Raw genomic sequence first — 21,240 nt, 5'->3', positions numbered from 1 at the left:
GGAGTCAAATAAATGCTGACAGGTGGTCAAATAAATGCCAAGACACTCAGGCAATTTGCAGCAGTATCTACCATCTCCTAAGTAATCTGATTTTTATATGGGCTACAAAATGCAGTCTTAAACAACTCATYGACTGGAAATCTTTCTGGGACCATAAAAACATGCCCAGAAGCCAATAGTATCTCGTTCAGCTGTGACTCCTGATGTTTCTTTACAGACACAGACAAAGGCGTGGCCCCAGAGCTACTCTGTAAAAATTAAAGCTGGTTTCAGTGAATCTGACTTCCAAATTCCAGTTCCTACATATTTTCGCATTTATGTCTGAGTAACCTGGTGGACAGCTTTACTCACAGAGCAGGTAGGATACAGAGCACAATTAAATGTGCTGGAATGAGCCTGAGAATGCCATTCATCTGTAACACTCAGTAATTAACTTCTCAAGATTGGCACTAGAACAAACACAAGACCCTTCTGTCTCCATGTACCAATAATAGCTGTATTTGTTCAAATTATCATTGTGAATCCTTTCCTTCATCTTTTCAAATTGCCAGGTGCCAAAGGCAGCTAATAAATGAGAGCTCTGTTTGTGGCCAGCATTTCATATCAAAGCTCCAGACACTCTGAGAGGCAAAGCCAAGCATTTCCTGAGTGGATTTGTGAAGTTTCAGTATTGCTGAGCATAAGCCATGAGGAATCCACACTGTCAATAGTGTTATTAGCTGCCAACACAGTCCCAAGGATTTTGTGATATTGTTTGCTGGAATAATTACACCTAAATGAARATTCTACCCAAATGTCTGTGTCAGAAAGGCAGCCCTTCTTGGAAACCAGAGTCACCTTCACAAGCCTGGAGGGAGCAACTTTTTTTTTTTTTTGGGAGGGATTTGTGTCACCCTGCTGAGAACGCAGCTCCCCATATCCTTCTGAAACTTGTCTGATCCACTTCCAAGTACCAGTGAAACTCCATAATGCCACCATACCTGGAGCTCCCAAACACTCCTCAAYGCTTATATCAATTTTTTCCTTGGATTTTCCCAAAGGCTTGATCCAACTAAGGAAAGAGTGAAARCCCTAGGCAGCAATTTGCCAAATATTCACTGCATCAGCAATAAACTAACTGAAGTTTATTTTCTCTTGTTATTGTCCTTAGGTTTTGATCCTCCTCAGAATTACCTATGGCAAAACCAGACACCAAACAACTCAAAAAAAAAAGCAACTGCCAAAAGACTGTGCACTTTATGGACTCACAAGACATATCAGAGAAGGGAAATGYCACTTTCCTTTCAAAATTGATTACTTCCACAGTAAAGCAGAAAAAATGAGAAAAATCACTGCTTAAATAAAGGTTTATTACTTCATCTGTGCCTACAAATACTTGCTATTTTCCAGAAGGTATAAAATATTTTTATATATGAGAGAATTGCCTAGGAAAAAAACCCACTTTTATTAATATTTCCTCTGTAAGGACGGGGAAAGGAAAAGGGGAAAAAGTGGGATCAAATTGAGCTCTCTGCACTGTAAAATTGCACTATTCCTAAATGTGCTTAATGTTCTCTAACACACATCAAAACACACACAAAAGTAGTATGATAAAACCGATAAGATTTTTTTCATTCTTGCAGTTATTATTTCAATTAATCCAGTCTCTAGGYAGAAACACACATTCTAAGTCTTTTAGCCTTTGTTATAGATGACCATCCCAATTCTTTTAGCCTTCATTATAGATAGGATTGAGCACCAGCTGATTTAAAGGAAATATTGTAGATATTTCAGGATCCAGTGCAAGCATTTCAACAGGGATTTATTAGGGGCACTTTCATACASAATTTGAACTTCATTGCTCTGCTCTTTTCCTTGCTGTCTCCAAATGTCCTGTTTTTTTTTCTCAATCCTTCTTTTACACTTGTGTTTTTAGTGTACAAATCTTCATGTTAAGTCTCTGAAGCTCTCCTTTCTGTGGATTTCAGCAGAAAAAATCACTGTTTGGGGAAAGAAAGGCAGGAAAGGCAGGGAATTTTCTGCCTGTGGATCAGGGAAGTCATTAGGTGGCTCTCTGCTCTAGGTTTTTGACTAAATCATAGCCAACATCATGGTTTTAGATCAATTGCAGCCAAACTTTTCCAGTTCCTTTAACTTGCTTCCTTCCTTCCTGCAAGAAAACTTTCCAAACAGGAATTACAAAGCTGGCTTGTTTATATTTTATCTGAAGAGGAAATTTTCCAATTATCTCAGCTTTTTCCCAGCCCTGCTGGGACCAGAATTTGGCAACATTATAATATAGGGGTGTCAGCAGTGTTGTGCTCTCAGTGAACAACAGGGACGTTAGACACGCACACTGCTGGCCTCAAGTGGTTCTTAGGAGACAGAGTGAGAGGTCAAAACTAAACCTTTATTTCTACATCTCTTTCATCCATGTTTTAAACAATTATTTGGAGGCAGTGCTTCATTGAAAGAACAGAATATGGGCAATGCCAAATTGGAAAGGGGATGTGGTTAGTGCTGCTCTTCTAGAAGATTTCTCCTCRCTCTCAGAATGACTTGTTTGGTGAAATTGCCTCATCACTGACCTGGGGAACGGATTACAGCAGCCTAAAATGAGCCCTCCAAAGCATCAAATCTTGTCTGAGGAGTGAAACAGTAGAGACAGAGGGATCCTACTGCAGCTCCTACATTTCCCCCTTCACTGGGAGTGCCTGTGAAATGCCTCCATCACTAAAACGTGGTGGAATGAATCCCATGGCTGGAGCTCTGCAGTCAATGGYTGTAAAATGTTCAGGAGGGGCTGCTGAGGAAGGACAGGTGAGGGTTTTGCTTTCTGTGTAAAAAAAAATTTGATTGACTGCACAGAGCTGCCTTTGAAAAATAGTAATGGACAAGCTGAGAGGTTATGGGTAAAAATTAGGGGCCAAGCCAACAAAGGAAACCTTTGGCTGGTGTTTCCTACAAGCTGACAATCGAGGGGATTCTGTTGATGAGGTGTTCATACTTGCAGGCTCTGACCCTGCTGGGAGACTTYGATCACTCTGACATCTGCTGGAAAAGCAGCACAGCAATCTGAAAGCAATCCATCAGACTCTTGGAGTGCAACAAGGCCAATTTCTTAATCCAGGTGATAGCACAAAGAGAGAGGCACCATTACTATACCTTCTGCTAACCAGCATAGATAATATTAATGTTGGGGACTTTGTTTTTATTTGTTCATATGTTTATTGGTTTATATTTATGTTTTTAAATGTTAGAGATGTCAATATTGGCAGCTGCCTGGGCTGCAGTGATCATGTCCTGGTGGGTTTCACAAGCCTGAGGTACATGGGCCAGGCAAAGAATCACAACACTGAATTTCAGAAGAGCAAACTTTCAGCTGTTTAAGGAATCAGTGGATGGRACCCAGTGGGCAGCTTTCCTCATGGATAAAGGAGCTGTACAGAGCTGGCCACTCTYTAAGAACCTCAATTCTCAATTCTTCTTTTGCAGCAGCTGTCAGAACTGTGCAAATTAAATGCCCAGGGAAGCTGGTGTGACAGTGGTTTCAGATTGAATCACCACGTTGTTGCAATGCATTGCAATAAATTGTACTGGGAATGTTGAATGTTCTTTTGGTTATCTTTGCTGCAAAGCATGAAACTCAAATTGTGTTTACCCTTTGTAATGCTGAAGAAAGAAACCCTAAGGGAGTACATGGATATAGATATTGGTCACTGCATTTGTGTTATGTCCACTGGATAAGGTCCTGTGCCATGTTTTCAGTGATGTCTGAACATTATACTGATACTTGAACAGTTCAGAAGCTGCCACATCCACCAACTGCACTCTTAATACCTGGGAGTAAATGGCAAAGTAAAGCGTAAAAACACAGAATTCAACAATAAGTTACAAGAGTGCTTTTATTAAGATGCCAAAGTTCCTATAAACAGACTCAGTCACAAATAGCAGTTTCTGCTGAGCACAAATAGCTCTGCTGAGCTATCAAATGTGAGCTAATGGTTTGCATTTCATCCTGAGGACCAGTGCTCAGCTTTTGCAAACTGCATGGCTCCACTGGGATCCACAGGCAGATCTCTGCTCCTGCCATCTAAAAAAGTTCAGTATTTTAAGTACTAAAAGTTAGAAAAATATTTATAGTAAAATAGCTTATCCTGTCACAGARTGCAGAAGGCAAACACATTACATATTTGAGAGCAAACCGAGCAAAAGTTAAGAGACTCCTATTTTAAGAAAGCTAATAGTCATTTTGATGCCTAGAAGGATTGTGGACTCCCYATCCCTGGAAGTGTCCATGGCCAGGCTGGATGGGGCTCTGAGCAACCTGGTCCAGTGGAACAAGATKATTTTTAAGGKSCCCTCCAACCCAAACCATTCTATGATTTTATGTTATCAGACCAACACTGCAAAGATAATTCACAGTTTCACAACTTACGCCTAAAAGGATTTTTCTCTTTTTAGGTCAGGATGTGGTAGTTTGTATTTCAGCAAGGAAAAGGCAAATCAAAGTGTTTTATTTCTTACAGTGCCACTTGAATCTAAAGTAGAATRCAAATGATAACTCTGAAATCTATTGATGTATTTAAAAGCTGTATATAAAAMCTCTAAAATCAATCAGTACAATTTTTTGCAAAATTTGGAAGTCTTTTACCCAGTAATTTCTATTACCTGACAGAAATTGAACTAGGGGATGGCAAAGCAACATTTCTATGCTTATTTGTACCAAAAAATCAGCACTTAAGTACTCAAAGTATTAATGACTTCAAACTAAGAACCAATTTCCACTAAGAGTTGTTTATAATGGMATCCATTGAGCTTAAGGAGGAATTTGTTCATAAATTACTGAGTTAGATGTGACCCAGGCACAGCAATTGTCACTGTGTAGGAGGAATGACTGCAGCACAGAACCCAGGGTAGTGGGCCAAGTTACCTCACCTTTCGTTTTCCAGCCCTCACTGCAGTGGAGATTTGGACAGCAGAGAAGAGCAGCCCAGGAAGGAGCCCTGCAGGAAATGCTGACTGCGTGGAAGAGATTTGTGCTCCAGTTTATCCAGCTGAACAGACTGTTGTTGTACCCAATGGAGTGTGTAAACAAAGCCTTTGCTGCTGCACTGATGCTCTTGCAAAAYCCAGGTCAAATTTACAACTCTTCAAATGGAATTGGAGAGCTCTCACTGTGTGGTTTGACAGCACAATCATTAGGGTCTAATTAAGCACAATACACAGGTACCAATTGATTTATCTGGAAAAACCTGAGCTGCCAGCACCACAAATATTTTTTTTTCCACTGACTGCTTGTCAGTTACAGAATCAAATCTCCAAACTTGTGCTGAAGAACACCCTGAGTAGGTTAAGCCCCTGATTCACAGTCCTTTTTTTGGTGGCAAATCCAGTGCTCGTTCCCCAGTGTCTGTATACTTAAGGCGTTGCACAATTAGGTCTTCAACACTGTTGCAGCTCGAAGTTTCAACCTCACCCTAAGTAAACACATCACAAACTGAAAAAGAGATCTTTTTGAAGGTTTGCTCATTTACTTCCTTGAATATCTGTGAAAATATGCAACTTGTCAATATTAATGGCACAATTGATGCTAAGATTGGCACACAGTGTCACAGTGAGGAATCCAAATGTTGGAACTTGAAGAGAGAACCAGAGGTCTTTGGTTTTTATTTCCTTCCATTTTATCCAGGGGGAAACGGCCAAAATTCACTTCAGCCTGGAGCTGTTGTCATACAGAGTTCCTAGGACAGCAGGGAAGAATCAGATTGCTAAGAAAAAAAAAGAGACGGAGGGGGGAAAGGAGGTATAGAGACCTTTTATACATGACATAATTTGGGAAGAGTCAGCATTGCAACCCATCAAGACCACAATTATTTACAGCAAGGAAAGCCAAATATTGGGTGAAGACAAGTTTCAGTTTCATGTRATGAGACAGGACCCCACTAGAAAAAAAAATTAGAAACCAAATTAATCTGGATTGAGACAGGTAATCTACCAGTTCCAAAGAAATTAAAGGAAATGCATAGGAAAGAAAAGCTGAGCAGTTCCAGCTCCTAAAAGGAGCCATTAGCTGAGASTCCAATGTGATGTATAAGCATAATGAGCCTGACAATATCCTTTATGCTGCAAGCCCTTTTCACAGCTCCAGAATTCYCACTGCTACYRRTATTGCAATCATGATCACTCAGGARAGCAGAATGATGAATGMAAGAGAAGCCATTCTTCCCTCTGTGGAGAGACTCGGAGATTTCATGTGTGGGTTTTAATTTAATAAACTTGATATGCCCTTTAGGCTGGGTTATGGCTCTATGGTGGGATTTGTATCCCTGATGGAACTACAGCTGCTGGAGTTGTACCAAAGACTCCTGGGTACATTCCCTTGGGATTCCTGACAGACCCAGCCCTTGGGAAGCCACCAGAGCATCATCCTCATCTGCAGCCATCCCAGGAGCTGCCCAGAGATGGATAAGAGGATGGTCTGTGGGATGAAATGCAGGGAAATAGAACTAAAAGTGACTATTCAAGGCTTGTAAGCAGGAAGCTGGGATAGTTTTCCCTGCCCTTTCCCTGTGGTATATATTAACTATTACTGTGCTCAGTGAATCAAACTGAATTATCTGCAAATGCCATCGTGATGAGTCCAGGACATTTACTGTGGCCATGGCATTGTCCYGAGGGAGGCCTGCTCCAGGGAAGGGTTACTGACTAACTCTGGCAATAATGGCAAATAAGCTGTTTCCAGGAACAGAATTCGATCCTCAGCAAACATCCTTGAGTTGTGAAGTGTGTGTTAGGTGTTCTTTTCCAGCCTGCCAGCTTTCTCACTTCTCTCTACTCCTCTTAAAGAGACAAGCAGCAAAATGAGCTGCTAGAACAAATTAATTTTACGGAAAAAGTGCTGAATCCCATGGTATTCTGGAAAAGTGTTAAATTCGCAGACCATGTGGCAGTGGTTGAGTCTCCTCAGAGCTGTCTTTTCAGACTCTRTCTTTTCAGGCACATGCAAGCACTGCTTATACATCATCAATATTTCAAGCTCTTAATGTTTAACATCCCACTACTTTCTCAAAAAAACCCTAAAAAATTAATAATTAAACCCAAGCTTTTGCAGAAAGGGATAACTTCTGAAGAAAATTTATAAAGAGGGTGGTAAAGTTTCTCTCCTTTATTACACTAATCAAAAATTGTGGAAATGCTTATTGGTGTTTTCTAAAGCAATATATCCTTTTCTCTTACTGAGATACAAACCATGAAGGAAGATGAAGGACACAGTGCTGTCTTCCTCCTCTTGTAGTTGGCATCATTTGAAAACAGGGAAGAACAGTAGGAGTTTCTTTCCTACTTATATGGCCTGTACCCATAGCAAAAAGACAGCAGGTTCAAATATTCCCAAATAAAAGATGATTACTTACAAGTATTTCACCATTTCAGGAAGAGCTAAATGACTAGAAAATGCAACTGATAATAATTTAGTACTTACATGAGACTCACTAATCATAGAATACTTGGTAGCTGAAGTTGTCAGACTTGATCCTGAAGTTGTATCTTCCTGTCTTTAGCTGGTACTGGAAAATGAGCAGGGTCACAACTCCCAGCACAAAACCAAACACAGCACGGGCTATGAGGATGATGTGTCCAATTCCCATCCCAGCCTCCTTCTCTCTCTTCATAGCAGATGCTAAAAAAAAAGAAAAAAAAAAAATCAAGAGGTGAAAGAAAAAAGCTTTGAAATTCCTAAATATTTTACTGGGAGAGAAACAGTTACCTACAAATTAGCCAACATGGCAGTACAGAACTGTGCTACAGACATGAATCAGCCTTATGGGGAGGGTGATTCTCATGGAAAGGGTGTGAGGACAGTYCATGTTCTCTTTTTACATACAAGTGTAGAGTCCTTGCAGACATGAGTGTGATTTTCAGCTAAAGTAAGAATTAAAGAATTGGCACTGGTGACTTTTCRAAATGCTGCCTTACTTTCAGAAGGACCTTAGAGGTGGAGCGTTCTCCTATCTTAATCCTGCCTCCATTCATTTATGATTATAGAAGTGACTTGATTTGCTTTTATCACTACATAAGTCTTCTTCAAACACAGAGTACTTGGGGAAGAATTCTGGTTCTCTCAGCAGAGATGTGGCTGGGGTGGTCAGTGGAGTCACATTGGCTTGGTCACTGTGGGCTCAGTGTTGCACGTGAGCACAGTCATTTAGAGACAACTAAGCAGCCTAAAGYTGTCTGCAAATTCTGCACAAGTCTGGCAGACAGGGCACAGAACCTGCAGGAGACCTGAGCTTTGCTGGAATAACCCTCAGACTCTGAGGGGAAGGAAAGAATGAACACCAAATGCCCCTGTGTGGACAAGAGTCAAGTCCCATGTTGCCAACTGCCTCGCAAGACACCACAGACCACAGACAGAAGGTGGACAGAACRTGTTCTCCTGGTTCATATTTAGACACTTCTATACTTGTCCAAATCTGCAAGCAGAAACCCCTCTTCCTTTATCATTATGTCTCTCTTCATGTTTGTACAAGTTCTTACAACTCCTTCCTGCAAAGGCTYGATGCACCAACAAAAACAGGATTTGTTTGCTGACATTTTCAGGACAGCACTTGTTTTGCCAGGCACTTGTGAGGTACCTGAGGTAGAAGAAGACAAATACCACTGCATGCATGCCTGCAATTAGAGACAAGAGTTTTGCCCAAAGGGCACTGCTGGAGCCAGCAGAGGTTTGTAAGAGCWGTGTTCTATCTACACAACACCCAGGACATCATTCCAAGACAGGMCAAAGCAGTGCTCTGTAATACATTTAGTTTTATTTCTGAATTTCAGCATAAAACAAAGGAATGAAGTAGAATATGCACAGTGGAAATGGCAGCCTGTAGGCAGACACAGACAGAGCAGGCCCTCCTGAGGACACGGAGCAGTGGCCTTTGCCATAACATGTGGCCAAGTGTTGGCAGAGCAGGTAAAGCTTTTTCATGTTTCACTGCAGCACTTACTCGTGTTTTACCTAACATCACAATTCATGTTGTCTCCTTCAATGCAGAGAAGTAGATCACTCAAAATGTRGTGTAAGTATCCAAATTGGAAACAAGAGACAGCACACAGAAGTGCCACCYTTGCCTAGAAATCGATTTAGCACACCCAAATTGAGCTCCCCTCACCTGAGGTCCTTTGGGGAAATTGCCATTTTTCAAAACTAGAAATGCATCAGCATCTACGGCAAATATGGGAGTGAGAGCTACTTGTTGTAAGAGCTAAACAAAGAAAGCTGCATTAACTGCTATTGGTTTGGTTGGGTCTTTTTAAGAACTAATTCAGAAATGAACACTGCAGACCTGTTTGAACAGACTGTGTAATGGAAGAAAAATACARCCTTCCAAGTCAGAGCCAGTTCCTAGGTCCAAAAGAACATTATGAACTTGTCTATTCATGGTAGCCACGTGTWAAAAATCTGATGTTGGTGAGCCAAAATACTCTCAATGAGTGTTTTAAGTTAACAAGTTATAAATGCAAAGCTGGAGGGGGCCAAATGACTGAAAACATGAGAGATCACAGGTGCCCTTGAAAGCATCACTCAGGTTAATGCAGAAAAGGCAGGTACATAACAAATCAGACTGTGCTGSTGTTTGCTCTCTATTACCCTGTGCTGCCCCAAATTAACCAAAGGTGCTGTRCATCAGCTGTGCTCTGCCACTTCCTCTCACTGTGGTAATGAAATCAGCACCAGGGAGCCAAAGGAAACACAGCAAAATCCCTCACATCCTCTGATTTGGGACTTCAGAGCACAAAATAATTGCAGACTAACAACAGTGTAAACACTTGGAAAACTGATTGCAATCTCAAAGATCAACGCTGCTTCCACACTTTACAATTGAAATAATTGTTTGGTTTYGTGGTTGTTGCACTTGCTACCCTGTGCAAACAGCTGCACAAAGGCACTTTATCTTCCTTTCTACTTTCCCTTGATAACCTGACAGTCCCTGCTCCCAGAAGGGCAYGTGCTTCTCCACGCTGCCACGTGGCTCCAGCAGGAATGCCTGCTCCTAAGGAATATAGAGGGGCACAAAAACCTTGTGTAGCACAGGCCTTCAGGTTCCTTTGCYAGTAAAATATTGATCTTTGTATGAYAGTTATGCTGTGCYCCCTTTTTTTAGGCATCTGTTCACAACTCACCAGTTGATTTACAGAGGGGTCCCCAGAATGTTCTGTGAAGGGCGATGGTTTCTCCACCCTTCAGGGATCGAGCCCTTGCATGGCATCTCTGCAAAAATTCAAACTCCAACAAGTCATGTGGCTTACTAATTAAAAATACAAAGCYTTCTGATGAGCTTGTGAAAGCCTGGTGCTACTCTCACCACTGGGCTTTTGTTTCTTAATGTTATGCTTTGTTAAACTGAAAYTAGTACCAAAGAAAAGTCCAAAAGAAATGGCATCAGGGAAAAATCAGTAAAAAATCTGTAATAAGTCACACTGGAACACACTGCTGTGAACAGACATTTCACACAGGCAATCTTTTCATCAGCTTTCTGTTTGTTTTAGAGAAACCTTATGGGAGAATAAATTTATCACTAATGCCAGGGTTTTGCAAGCATTTTTGTTTGGCTGTTTCTGCTGCCCATGGCAGGCACAGCAGATACTGCAACCAGCACCAGCAAAAGCAGCAGCAGCTTTCAGGCCCTGCTAAGCTGTGTGTCATTTTGAAACTACACACAACTGCAGTGAGATGTGAACCACTAATCTGAGAACTACAAATCTGAAAGCCCTGTTCTTGAAACGTTGGGAATCAGCACTTGCTCAATACACAGCACAGGCATTTCTTTTTTTTTTTGTTTGCTGCCTTTTTGTTTCAAGTTGCAGCCTAAAGGTCTTTGATGGGAACCCAAACCTACTGGGTTTATTCAAAAGATACTGTGGCTGTCCTGGAAGTGCACAAAAAAATCAGACAAACTGCAGCATCATCCCATGATCAGCAAAATCAGCAGGGTGTCTTACCAGCTTGTTCACACAAGAATGTCTCACCAGTGTCACCRTCCTGGCAGCACTGAAAAACCTCTACAATCCACTGCCAGCCAGTGTCTTCAGCTGGGTCAGCCCCCATAAAAATACCCATGTAGTTATTTATGAGGTTGGCCTGCCCTCAAATAGCTTCCCCAGGTAGGTGGATCCATTAGAGGACACAGTGATGCAGTTGCTCCCTGATGGCAATGACTTTGGGTTCCACTTGGCCATGGAGCAGCCAAACCAAACATGTGCATGGTGGTAGCACATCACTCCTCTTCCCATTCAGAGTCATGTTTCTTACTCATTTCTTGCTGCTTTTTTCCTCAGCCTGTCCATTTTTTTTCCATTCTAGACTTTAGAACTTACTCTCTTCCAGAGAAAACAAGGAATAAATAGACTGATTAAGAAGAAATAATAGAAGATGTAAGTATCAATTTTGTGGGTAAAGAGCTGAACTAAACCTGCCCTGAAGCAAGTCATTATTCCCCAGAGTAACAGAGGATCAGGGCACTTTCCCAGCCATCTTACATTATTTACAAATATCCTCTACTCTTGCTCCAATCTTCCTTGATCTTTGCACCCTCTGCAGTTCCCCCTCTGTTCTTTGTAAAAGCCATTGCTCACCCTGTRTAGATGTGCCTGGTGATTGTCTTGCCCACATCACAGTTTAGTCTTAATCTAAGATATTGAATTCACTGACTTTTCATTGGAGACAATTTTGTATCAGACAAAAACAAATGAAATGTATATTCATACTCAGCTGCAAAAATCAGAGGCACCTTAACATTTTCAGTCATGTTTCCTGTCCCTACTTTATTTTTTTTTAACCTGGAGGAAAAGAGAGCCTCTTAACCTTTCTCTTAACCTTTGAGAAAGGAAACAAATATCCCCTGGTAGCCACTTTTAATCTTTTAGGAAGAGATCATTTACTTTATAATCGGTTTAAACTGTGTTATTTAGAGCTAGAGGAAAGTGTTAAACAATGGGGGAACACCAAACTGCTAATGAAAACATCCTTGATAGAAAAAGGGTCAGGAAGGTTGGCAGAGGAAGAGGAAAATTCCCAAGTGTCTGCTATTAAGAAAAAAAAAGCCACCAGCAAAACRTATTTTTCCTTATTACTATGGTAGCAACATATTTTTAAATAAAGCTGTGTATCACTTACTAGGAGGTGAAAAGAAACAAAGCAATGCTTTGTAGCAAAAACAATTAAAACCTGAAGTKCTTATCAGAACATGGTTTGGTTTAGTGCTTTAAAAAGCAATCAGGCTTTAAAAACTCATCATAAACTCTCTCAGAGTCAAAGACTAGAAACTTAATGCCACTGAGCTTCCTTTTCTGACACCTAAAGTCACAGCTGAAGAAGCAAATCTGTACAGGAAAAGAAAAACAGGACAGGAAAATCATAAATTTACTCAGACATTCTTCTGACATTGCCACTCTGGGTGCTCCTCTTTTGTGACACATCCACCTGASCTGATGCTTTTCTGAACAGCCTTATTTAATTGCTTTTTAGCCATCCCTGTGCAGAGGAGAAAGGTCCTGTTCTCAGGTTCTCCAACTCTGTGAAAGCTCCGTGCTTTTATCTAGGAGGATGAGGAATGGGAAGAAAGGCCACTTCCATGTGGTTTCATTCCTTCCCCTGAAAGAACAAAGGAACTCTCTCAGCAGAGAACAAAGGAAAYTTCAAGAGTAGTTTTAAACCATTTWAAAATGTTTGGAAACATTACTCCCCCCATTCCATTGCAGGACTCCATATGGAAATGAAAAAAAACTATTTTGGGGGGTAGAATAGTGTATAAGAGCAAAACACTTACGGTCCTGCAGGTGCTTCCTGGGGTCTCCATCAAAATACGAATTCTGCAATGTAAGTAAACCACAGAATTGTTAACAAAGGAAAAAATTTTCATCTTAAACTGAGCTTTGCTCGAATTCCCATTTTCCAGCAGCGTGGTGTGCGTATGTGGGATRGGACAACTGAAAAGGGAGACAAAAYGACAGAGTAGCTRAGGCTAGAGAAGGCAGGTCGTGATTATAGCACAGAACTTGGGTTTTAAGGCTTTCCTTCTTTAGGAAGTCACAGCCAGACCCTTCATGAAGCAGCTCTGGCAGTGCAGTGGTGATAAGGGGCTGTTTGGTGCTTTATTCTCACAGTAACTGAGTAGGACAGGAGATGWGAAAAGTGGTTGGAGAGTTGGAGAAGGGAAAGAGTAACAAATAARGATTTAAACTTGGTTTCACCAAAGACAAATTGAAAGAACATCACATTAAAGAAATGGGGTTTTTTTTACTRAGCAAAAGGATTATCCTGTATTTTGAGGTGGTAGGTGAGCCCAAAAAATACGGCATCGGGGTGAGATCAGGGATCCAGACAGGAACAAATCTCCTCTTTCACCAGAGGCTGCTTTAATATCATGTGTGAGGAATCAAATAAYCTATTTCTTTGTTGACAAGAGGTACATAAGCTCTTGACAAACCTGAAACCACAGAGGAATCTCTGAACCACAGAGAAAAAGATAAAGCACCCACTTTTCAAATGCTCTTTCACTACAGACTGACAAAACCACCTTCAAGTGATTTCTTCAGGTCAGAAGCACAATTCCCTGACAAAACTGTAGGGAAGACAGCCAAACTGAAAAAACTACCACATGGCCCWTTGAAATCCCTGTTCATACCCACCTTTTTCATTCAAAGAAGGTGTAACCAGGCTAATGGAAAGGGACTGTGCATGTGAATGACAAGAACACATGTAAAAGGCATTTAAAATATAACATTATTAGTCAGTACCACTGTAAGACCTAAGGTACAGCACACAGTATTTGCAAATGGCATTGCTGTGCCTGTTGCTGATGAAAACAAATGACAGGGGATCCACTGATTTATGGGTTGGATTGGCCCAGCAGTCAGTGAGAACCACCTTGAGCTTTCTGTCTGCCCTCTGCATCACCACTTCCATCAGCACATCCTCACTGGCAGAGACACTGAAATTTTGCGGGATTAGGGAGTTTCCAATAAACAACTGCATTTCTGTTTTGAAGTATCCGTTTCCATGCAAATCCTTAAAGATGGTGTAAAGTCTGAAAAATCAATGAGCCTCCTTTAAAGACCACAAATTTGACTGTAAGTTTCTGCAAGAAATAAATCAGTACCTGTTTCTCCACACATGTAAATAGTGAAGGCTTATCTGARGTCCAGGATGTCGGGACACTGTTCAAAAGGTCAAAATGTATCAAGTTTTCAGCTGGGAATGGAAACACAAGCAGGAAAATCCAAAGAGTGGAATGTCTAAGCAATTTAAATAGGGAAAGGAGAAATAGTTGAATGGAGCAGAAGGGGAACAATATTATGAGCTCTCTGAAAGTTCAAACTAAGGAGAGTAAAAGCTTAGTGCAGAAGAGAAGAGCCAAAAAAAGTGAGAAGGGGCAAATCTGAATAAAAAGTGAAAGTCATGAGAAAGTTACAGAGCTCAGAGAGAAGCAGCCAAAGACTTTGCTGGGGAATAGAAAGAAAAACACAATGTCTGGACAGGGCTAGGAAACAGAAACTGGATTTGGTGCCAAGAGTTTGAGCGCAATAACAGGGAAGAGAGAGCAGGTGCACTTGTATGAAGGGAGGACACTCCCCATGAGATCAAAGCTTGTACTGTCACTTTTTCTATGAGCATGGCCTTGATTTTCTGTGAAGCATAGCTCTGATTCCCATCTTACTTGAAGGTGGGGCCTTCCACAACAAAAGAAGATTATTTGCATCACATATCTTCTGTTTTTTTTAAGTTGACNGGGGGGGGGGGTAAAAATTCCCATTCTCAGAGCCCACATAGGAGCTTGCAGGCCCACATCAGGTGGAAAGCTGCGTGACTGATATGCTCCAAAAGCAGAGAAAGGCTGTTGTTGCTAYATGGGATTGTCCAGGAAGGCAAAGAGGAGTTAGGAATTCTGACTCCTGAGCCAGTGGCTCCAAAAGCTTTATTTTTATCTGTGGTTTATCCAGGTACGAACAAAGCTTGTTGGATTTACTGGCACATTAGCTGGAGTAGGAGAGAAGCACCAAGCTGGGATCTCCTGAGCACAGGGCTCCCAGGATGGGAGATTGCTCCAAGTACTGCCACTGGATACAGCTACAGTCCCTGGGGCATTTTCCAATGCAGCAGCACTCAGGCACACAGCAGCATCTCAAAGCAGAGAGAGCTGCTCCTCACCCATCTGCAGTGTACCCAGAGGAAGTCAAGACATCATTTTGAAACACGCAGTGAATGGGACTGGCAGTGTTCAAATGGTGGATTATTCCCCGAGAAAAAACATCATTCCGAAGGATGGTTCTCACTACGGCAGAGATCATGTTCTGCAACACACACAGAAGAAAGCACAGCTTGTGAACATCAGTGTTTTGGGGGATGTAGCAGAGCTTTCCAGCTTCAGGTTCTTGGGTATACCCCATTCTCCAGATGGTAAAAATCAAACAAATTAAACCTCTGGTGTCTTTGTTGCAGTACAGGGAGACTGAAAATCCAGCAGTCTTACTTCTTTTCCTTCTTATCATATCATAGAATCACAGAATGATTTGGGTTCGAAGGAATCTTAAAGATCATCTTATTTCAAACCCCCTGTGATGGGCAAGGACATCTTTCACTAGACTGGGTTGCTCAGACCCCCATCCAACCTGGCCTTGAACACTTCCAGGGATGGGGCAATGATCATTCCTTAGCAATGACCATTGATCCAGAAGGGAGTTTCTGCACTTTGGCATGGTCTGACCATGCTGTTGGTTTGGGATCCAATGAGACCTATCACTCTTCGTCTCTGCTACAGGTGGTAGTTGAAGTATTTGTCAAAATGAGATCATGAAATTGCTTTTAAGAAAAGGCAACTGCAAAGGGAACCCAGGAGAGCCATGGGAAGTGACTGTTTGGAGAGGCCCTCGAATTTCATTGCCTGACTTGAAAATTCCCTTTCTCTTTCATGCTTGTCCCTCATTGCACACTGAGAGGTAACTTTCCACCACTGGAAGGGAATTYTTTTCTTCAAAGGAAATTCAGAAAATAATAGACTGTATAAATACCTAAGGGTCTGCCACTGCTCCTCCCCTCACACCTGCCAGAGAAAAAAAAAGTGCTCCAGAGCTTGTTGGCATTCCCTGGCTCAAAGAACTTACGGTCTAAACTTGGGTGCCACAGTTGCTCCAGCTCACCTGCAGCACAATGTGGGTGCCATTGCTGGTGCTCACATTGCAGCCAGGCTCCCCCAGGAACAGGGAACTCTCTGGGATAGATTCCTGCTGCAAGAATCTCTTCTGGATGGTGAGGACAATCCTCACAAAACACACTCACTGTGTCTGTAATGGAAACCTCTTGGGAGGGTTTGGTAAGGGGGACTGGAGRTGCTTGAGGAGAAACATCAGGAGTTGCCATGGGATCCGTGGTGAGAGGAGGCAGCACCGTGCTAGAGAACATGGTGTCCTCCAGAGCTTTGTTCTCAACARGAGAGAAATCCAGTGAAGCTGGGGAAGAAACATGAGTTGAAGTTTGCAAAGATGTCACAAGTAAAACCATGCTGCACACAGGTTTCTTATCCATCACTGTTGTATTCTGGCTGAAGGGAAACGCTGAAGAGTGACAAAAATAAAGGTTCTGTTGTAGTTTACAAGCTCAGATTGGTTTCGTAAGGCAAAAGAAAGGAGGAAAYTCACAGTTACTGGCAGGAAACTAGTTTCTTTTGTTCTTTTAACCTCTACTTACTGTCAGAGCAGGGGCTTTTTTTAAAAAAGGAGCCCAAGAGACACATAAAGTGCCCATCAGTAAAGCTGAAGTGCTTTATTTCCTGGCAGCTGCAATAACTAGCATGTAACACATGTATCTAGAGCTTTTGGAAGATCAGTGCTTGCACGATATCACCTGATGGAAGTTGTTCCACAAGTGCTCCTGGTTTTGCCTGGTCCTGTAGGAAACTACACAAAAATTAGACAGGATTGACAAAATTGTGACACTCCCCCAGCTCTGGCTGGGGGTGAAAACAGGAGCAGAGTTTGATAAAATACCCAGCCTCATTTGTGACCAGTTGCTACCCAAAAGATGGAACCTTGAGCGCTTCAGAAGACTCATTTTGTGGTAAATGTGGGACAAACCAATGTGGCAGCCCCACATTGCACATGTGTGTCCTGAGAGGGGTGAACAATTGTGTCAGTAGCACTCTCTGATGGTTCCAGGGAGAAAGCAAATGGRGAAAAAGGGAAGCACAGGTTGAGATCAGTSTGGGGTTCAAATACCCCATGTCCAGCACAGGGTTGGGGTCACCCCCTGGCTCTTTGCTGGTAGAAGCACCCTGAGTATTCACCCACCACTGACTGAGAGGGAATCAATATAATAAATTCCATTTGCAAGAAAGCACAAAGGATGGATCTCATCACACAAGATTTCTCTTAAAAAATTTTAGTGGTGGGAACATACAAATACCATCTCTTTCCCAAGCAATRTATAAAATCTGTACACAGATATAAATCCTGCTGCTCAGGAACAGTTCAGCTTCCAGAAATGCCCCAAATGAAAAAGTCATTGATTTGCGCAATAGAGGAAGAAAAATATAAGTCGGAGCTCTCTCAGAGCTGTATTTCCCAAAGAGGATTATCACATTAATATCTTAGTTAAACAAAACTGAACAAAGGTTGGGATCAATTGACAAATTGCGGTGACTTCAGTAAAAATGTTCCTYATCACTGTGGTTACAAAACCAAATAAAAAGGCTGAAGAAGCCTAAGAAAATTTAGGAGCTTAAAGCCCATCATCCGTCAGCTAACAAATGGCCTGAGGAATGAGAGAAGCCAAATGAATTACCTCAAAAAGGTAGTTTGWAATGCCAGCATTTTCTCCCTGCTGCCATACAGAGATCAAGTATCATATCAAGTATTTTGCTACCTACTCTATAATCTCCTCTGTCCCCTCTGCTTCTGCTAATAACTCACAATCTTGACAATCCTATCTAATTTTTGTGGCAAAYATAAGAAACAGAACTGTTAAAAGAACCTTACAAACACAGCATGAAATATTAATATTGTACATTCTCACTCCCAAAATGCTCAACAGCCCAAGGGAATGGTTCTAACCCCAGGGACCTCCTCACTTTTTCCCTCATTTCACAGTCCTGAGGAAATCCTGAGTAAATGCCCAGCATGAGTGAAGCAGGTGGTTTGTGTACTGGTCCAAGTTGCGGTCTAGCTGCTTTCTCAATTTTTACCTGGATCCAATTTTCATTTTTTGAGATTAAGAAATATGCTTATACTTCCATTTCTCTTCCCAGAGTTTAAAAACCAGAGTAAACAAGGTCATTCAACCATAGATGGGAAGTAACACCAACCACCTGCTCTGTAGGGACCTGTCCCTGCAAGAAATTATTTGTTTTAAACAAGGTTTGAGGAGRGCAACCACTCTACAAAGCATTACAAACAAGGTAGGTAAGTGTGACTTTACTAATTACCAGGACATGTGACTTTCCAGATTTACAGCTGTGAGTATAACATGCAAAAAATAAATGTATAGAGAAGAGTAAAAACACATTTCCGAAGTAATTTTGCATGAGATTCTAATTGACATTATAAAAACAAGCTTATAGCATCATTCTTTGGACAAATGGATTGGGATATAGTATTTGGTGKTTTTTTCAGAGGTGACTTGTGAAACAGAATTCAGCAGAATTCTCTTAGTCAGGAGACTAATATTTCTTGTTACTTACTCAATTATGTATGAAGGAAAAGAAGTTGTGCATTCAGCCATAATGCTGGGCTTGGCAAAGTGCAGAGCTCCAGACCCACAGATGTGCGAGGAAAACAACTACTGCCAGTGCAGAATTTACATGTTCATGTGTATTCTTGGATTTCTATCTCATGGAAAAATTATCCTTGCAAAGCAGAGGGTAATGCAGTTTAAAATTATTTTTAACAGGGATAGCTGTGGCTGTGCTCAGGAACTCTTTTCCACTGGTAGCTTATAAACACCTCAATTCATGACCATTGTTTCTAACATCTCCTTTGCTTTTTCTCTATAAAACTGACACTTTTTTTGGTACAGACAGAAAGACCAGACAGAAAGAACAGCTGGTTTTGTCCTTTTGGATCAGCAGTACCTCACTTCCTGTGAGGTGTTCCATGGGTGTTCTCTGAAAATYTTTTTGGATGGATAAGCAGGAGCAATACAAGGAGAGAGAAAGGCTTTTCATACATCTGTTTTACAGATGTTTTCACCTCAAAGATACAGATTAATTATAACCTTTATCATCTATCTGGTTCTGAAGAACCATTGGGGCACCAGCTGCCTCTTACCATGTATGGAGAGGCTGCTGCTGTCCATGGTGAAGTAGGAAATGTGTTCCAAGGCCTCACAAAAAGTGGTGATGATGTGGTGGACGTTCACATCTTGTGCAACCAACAAATAAAAACTTACCACTGTGCTCCCATTAGAAACACCCATTATCAGCACTTTAATCAGACCAACATCCATCTGCTGAAGCACCTCAAGGGGCAGAGATTTACGTAACTGGAATAAAAACAATATATGTGGAGAAGGCTGATGGAGCAATTACATTTCAGGCTGTGTACACTGCCCAGAAATGAGTGTTGTGCTTGCTGCTCTGGAGGGAAGCAGCAGAAAATTGACCTTTTGTTTTATAACATTTTCATTCTGCAGCAGCTGAAGGATGTGGTGCATCTTTAGCCATGAATATTAAAYAAGCCAAGTGATTAAGACATCTCATCTGTCATTTGGCACAGGAGCTTGCCTCTGGTAACAGAAAGGGAGGGAGGAGACTGCAGGGAAGCTCCCAKGCTCTGCCTCTCAAAGTGCCTCTGGGGAGAGGGGCAATCCAAAACAAGGAATTGCTGGTGGAAGTGAAGATGCTCCTGACACTCCTCACTGCCTCAGCCCAGGAATGTAACAACTTAGAGCCGATGATCTTCAAGCCTTGCTTTACAGCTGATATCTCACCAGAGCCAAGCAAAACCCACCTCTTTTTCRATGCCCAGACCAGGGTACTAAGGGGGCAGGTGGGAGGCCACACCATGGCCACCTCCAACCACTTCTTCCTCTGCATGACTTCTGCAGGAAATATCTGGAGCAGCAGGGCTGGATTTCAGCCGTGAGGTTAAGGCAGAGTTTATTTCAGTGTGTGATGCTCAGRGCTGCCAACAGCGATTCCCACCAGGAAGAGCCCAGGGAAGAAGCAAGCGCTGGGAGCTGTCAGGAGAAGCAGCCTTGTTTCCCTTGCACCCACGCCCAGAGCTGGTGCATTTATTCTGGATTTTCACAGCTTTTGCACACCCTTGTGCCCTGCCTGCTGTGCACTGCCCAACCCTGACTTCCCCAGGTCTGTCATCCAGCCCTGAGGTGATGCCAAGATTTGCAGGCATCCTGCAGCCCCTCCCTGAGTCACCAGAGCTGATGTGTTTCTCGTGCTGGGTGCCAAGGTAACGTGGCACAGAGCAAATCCCCTGTGTGCCCCTGGAAAGGGCTCCCACGTGCCTGCAAGTCCTACACAGCAAACCTTAGAGTGCCCCATGGAGCACCCAGGCAGAGCTGGGAGGATGAAAACAGMTATCTTAAAGCCTAGGCAGACCATAGGTTGTCCTTTTCAGACCCAAAATCTCCCATTTCACCAAGACAGAACTCCTGGGGCGGCTTCTATTCTCTCTGCTGTTTCACGAGCATGTGGTGAAAAGTTGGAGGTCAGACCTAAGTTTTCAGCTTTCATAGTTTTTGTCTGAACTTCTCAACATTAAACACAGACACCCACGACATCCACTTAGCCARCTTAGCTGACTTAATTGTCTTTCCTGATTTATCCTGAAAAATTCATTTTATTTTATCAGTTCTTCTTTCTCACAGAATCACAGAACCATTTAGGCTGGAAAAGACTTCTGAGATCATCAAGTCCAAGCTGTGCCTGATCCCCACCTTGTCACCCAGCCCAGAGCACTGAGTGCCACAYCCAATCCTTCTGTGGACACCTCCAGGGATGGGGGCTCCAMACCTCCCTGGCAGCCCCTTCTGATGCATGACARCCCCTTCAGTGAAGAAATTCTTCCTGATGTCCAACCTGAACCKCCTCTGGCCCAGCTTGAGGCCGTTTCCTCTTGTCCTGTCACTTGTTTGCTGTGACCAGAGCCCGATCCACACCTGGCTACGGTGTTTGTTTGTTTTGTTTTTGTCTTTATTCCTGCTTTTTCCTCCCAAAGCAGGACTCAAAGATTGAAAATGTTAGGGCACATTCGCAGTAT

General features: G+C 42.2%; 1 protein-coding gene across 1 annotated transcript in view; it reads right to left on the bottom strand.

Moving 5' to 3' along the window:
• Window positions 1-7,472: 7,472 nt before the first annotated feature.
• Window positions 7,473-21,240, bottom strand: part of UMODL1 (uromodulin like 1) — a 66,429-nt gene continuing 52,661 nt past the window's right edge. Inside the window, 9 exon segments of the mRNA XM_057373995.1 lie at window positions 7,473-7,646; window positions 10,065-10,068; window positions 10,152-10,243; window positions 12,801-12,960; window positions 13,824-14,060; window positions 15,182-15,324; window positions 16,135-16,291; window positions 16,866-16,926; window positions 19,291-19,504. Of these exon segments, the coding sequence (XP_057229978.1) occupies window positions 7,473-7,646; window positions 10,065-10,068; window positions 10,152-10,243; window positions 12,801-12,960; window positions 13,824-14,060; window positions 15,182-15,324; window positions 16,135-16,291; window positions 16,866-16,926; window positions 19,291-19,504 (1,242 nt within the window).

This window comes from Malurus melanocephalus, unplaced genomic scaffold, assembly GCF_030028575.1.
Source record: "Malurus melanocephalus ecotype Western Australia unplaced genomic scaffold, MMel_1.1 scaffold_212, whole genome shotgun sequence".
In the NCBI taxonomy this organism is placed as follows: domain Eukaryota; kingdom Metazoa; phylum Chordata; class Aves; order Passeriformes; family Maluridae; genus Malurus; species Malurus melanocephalus.
Note: the sequence above shows the minus strand (reverse complement) of the source record. Positions and strands in the feature narration are given on the sequence as shown.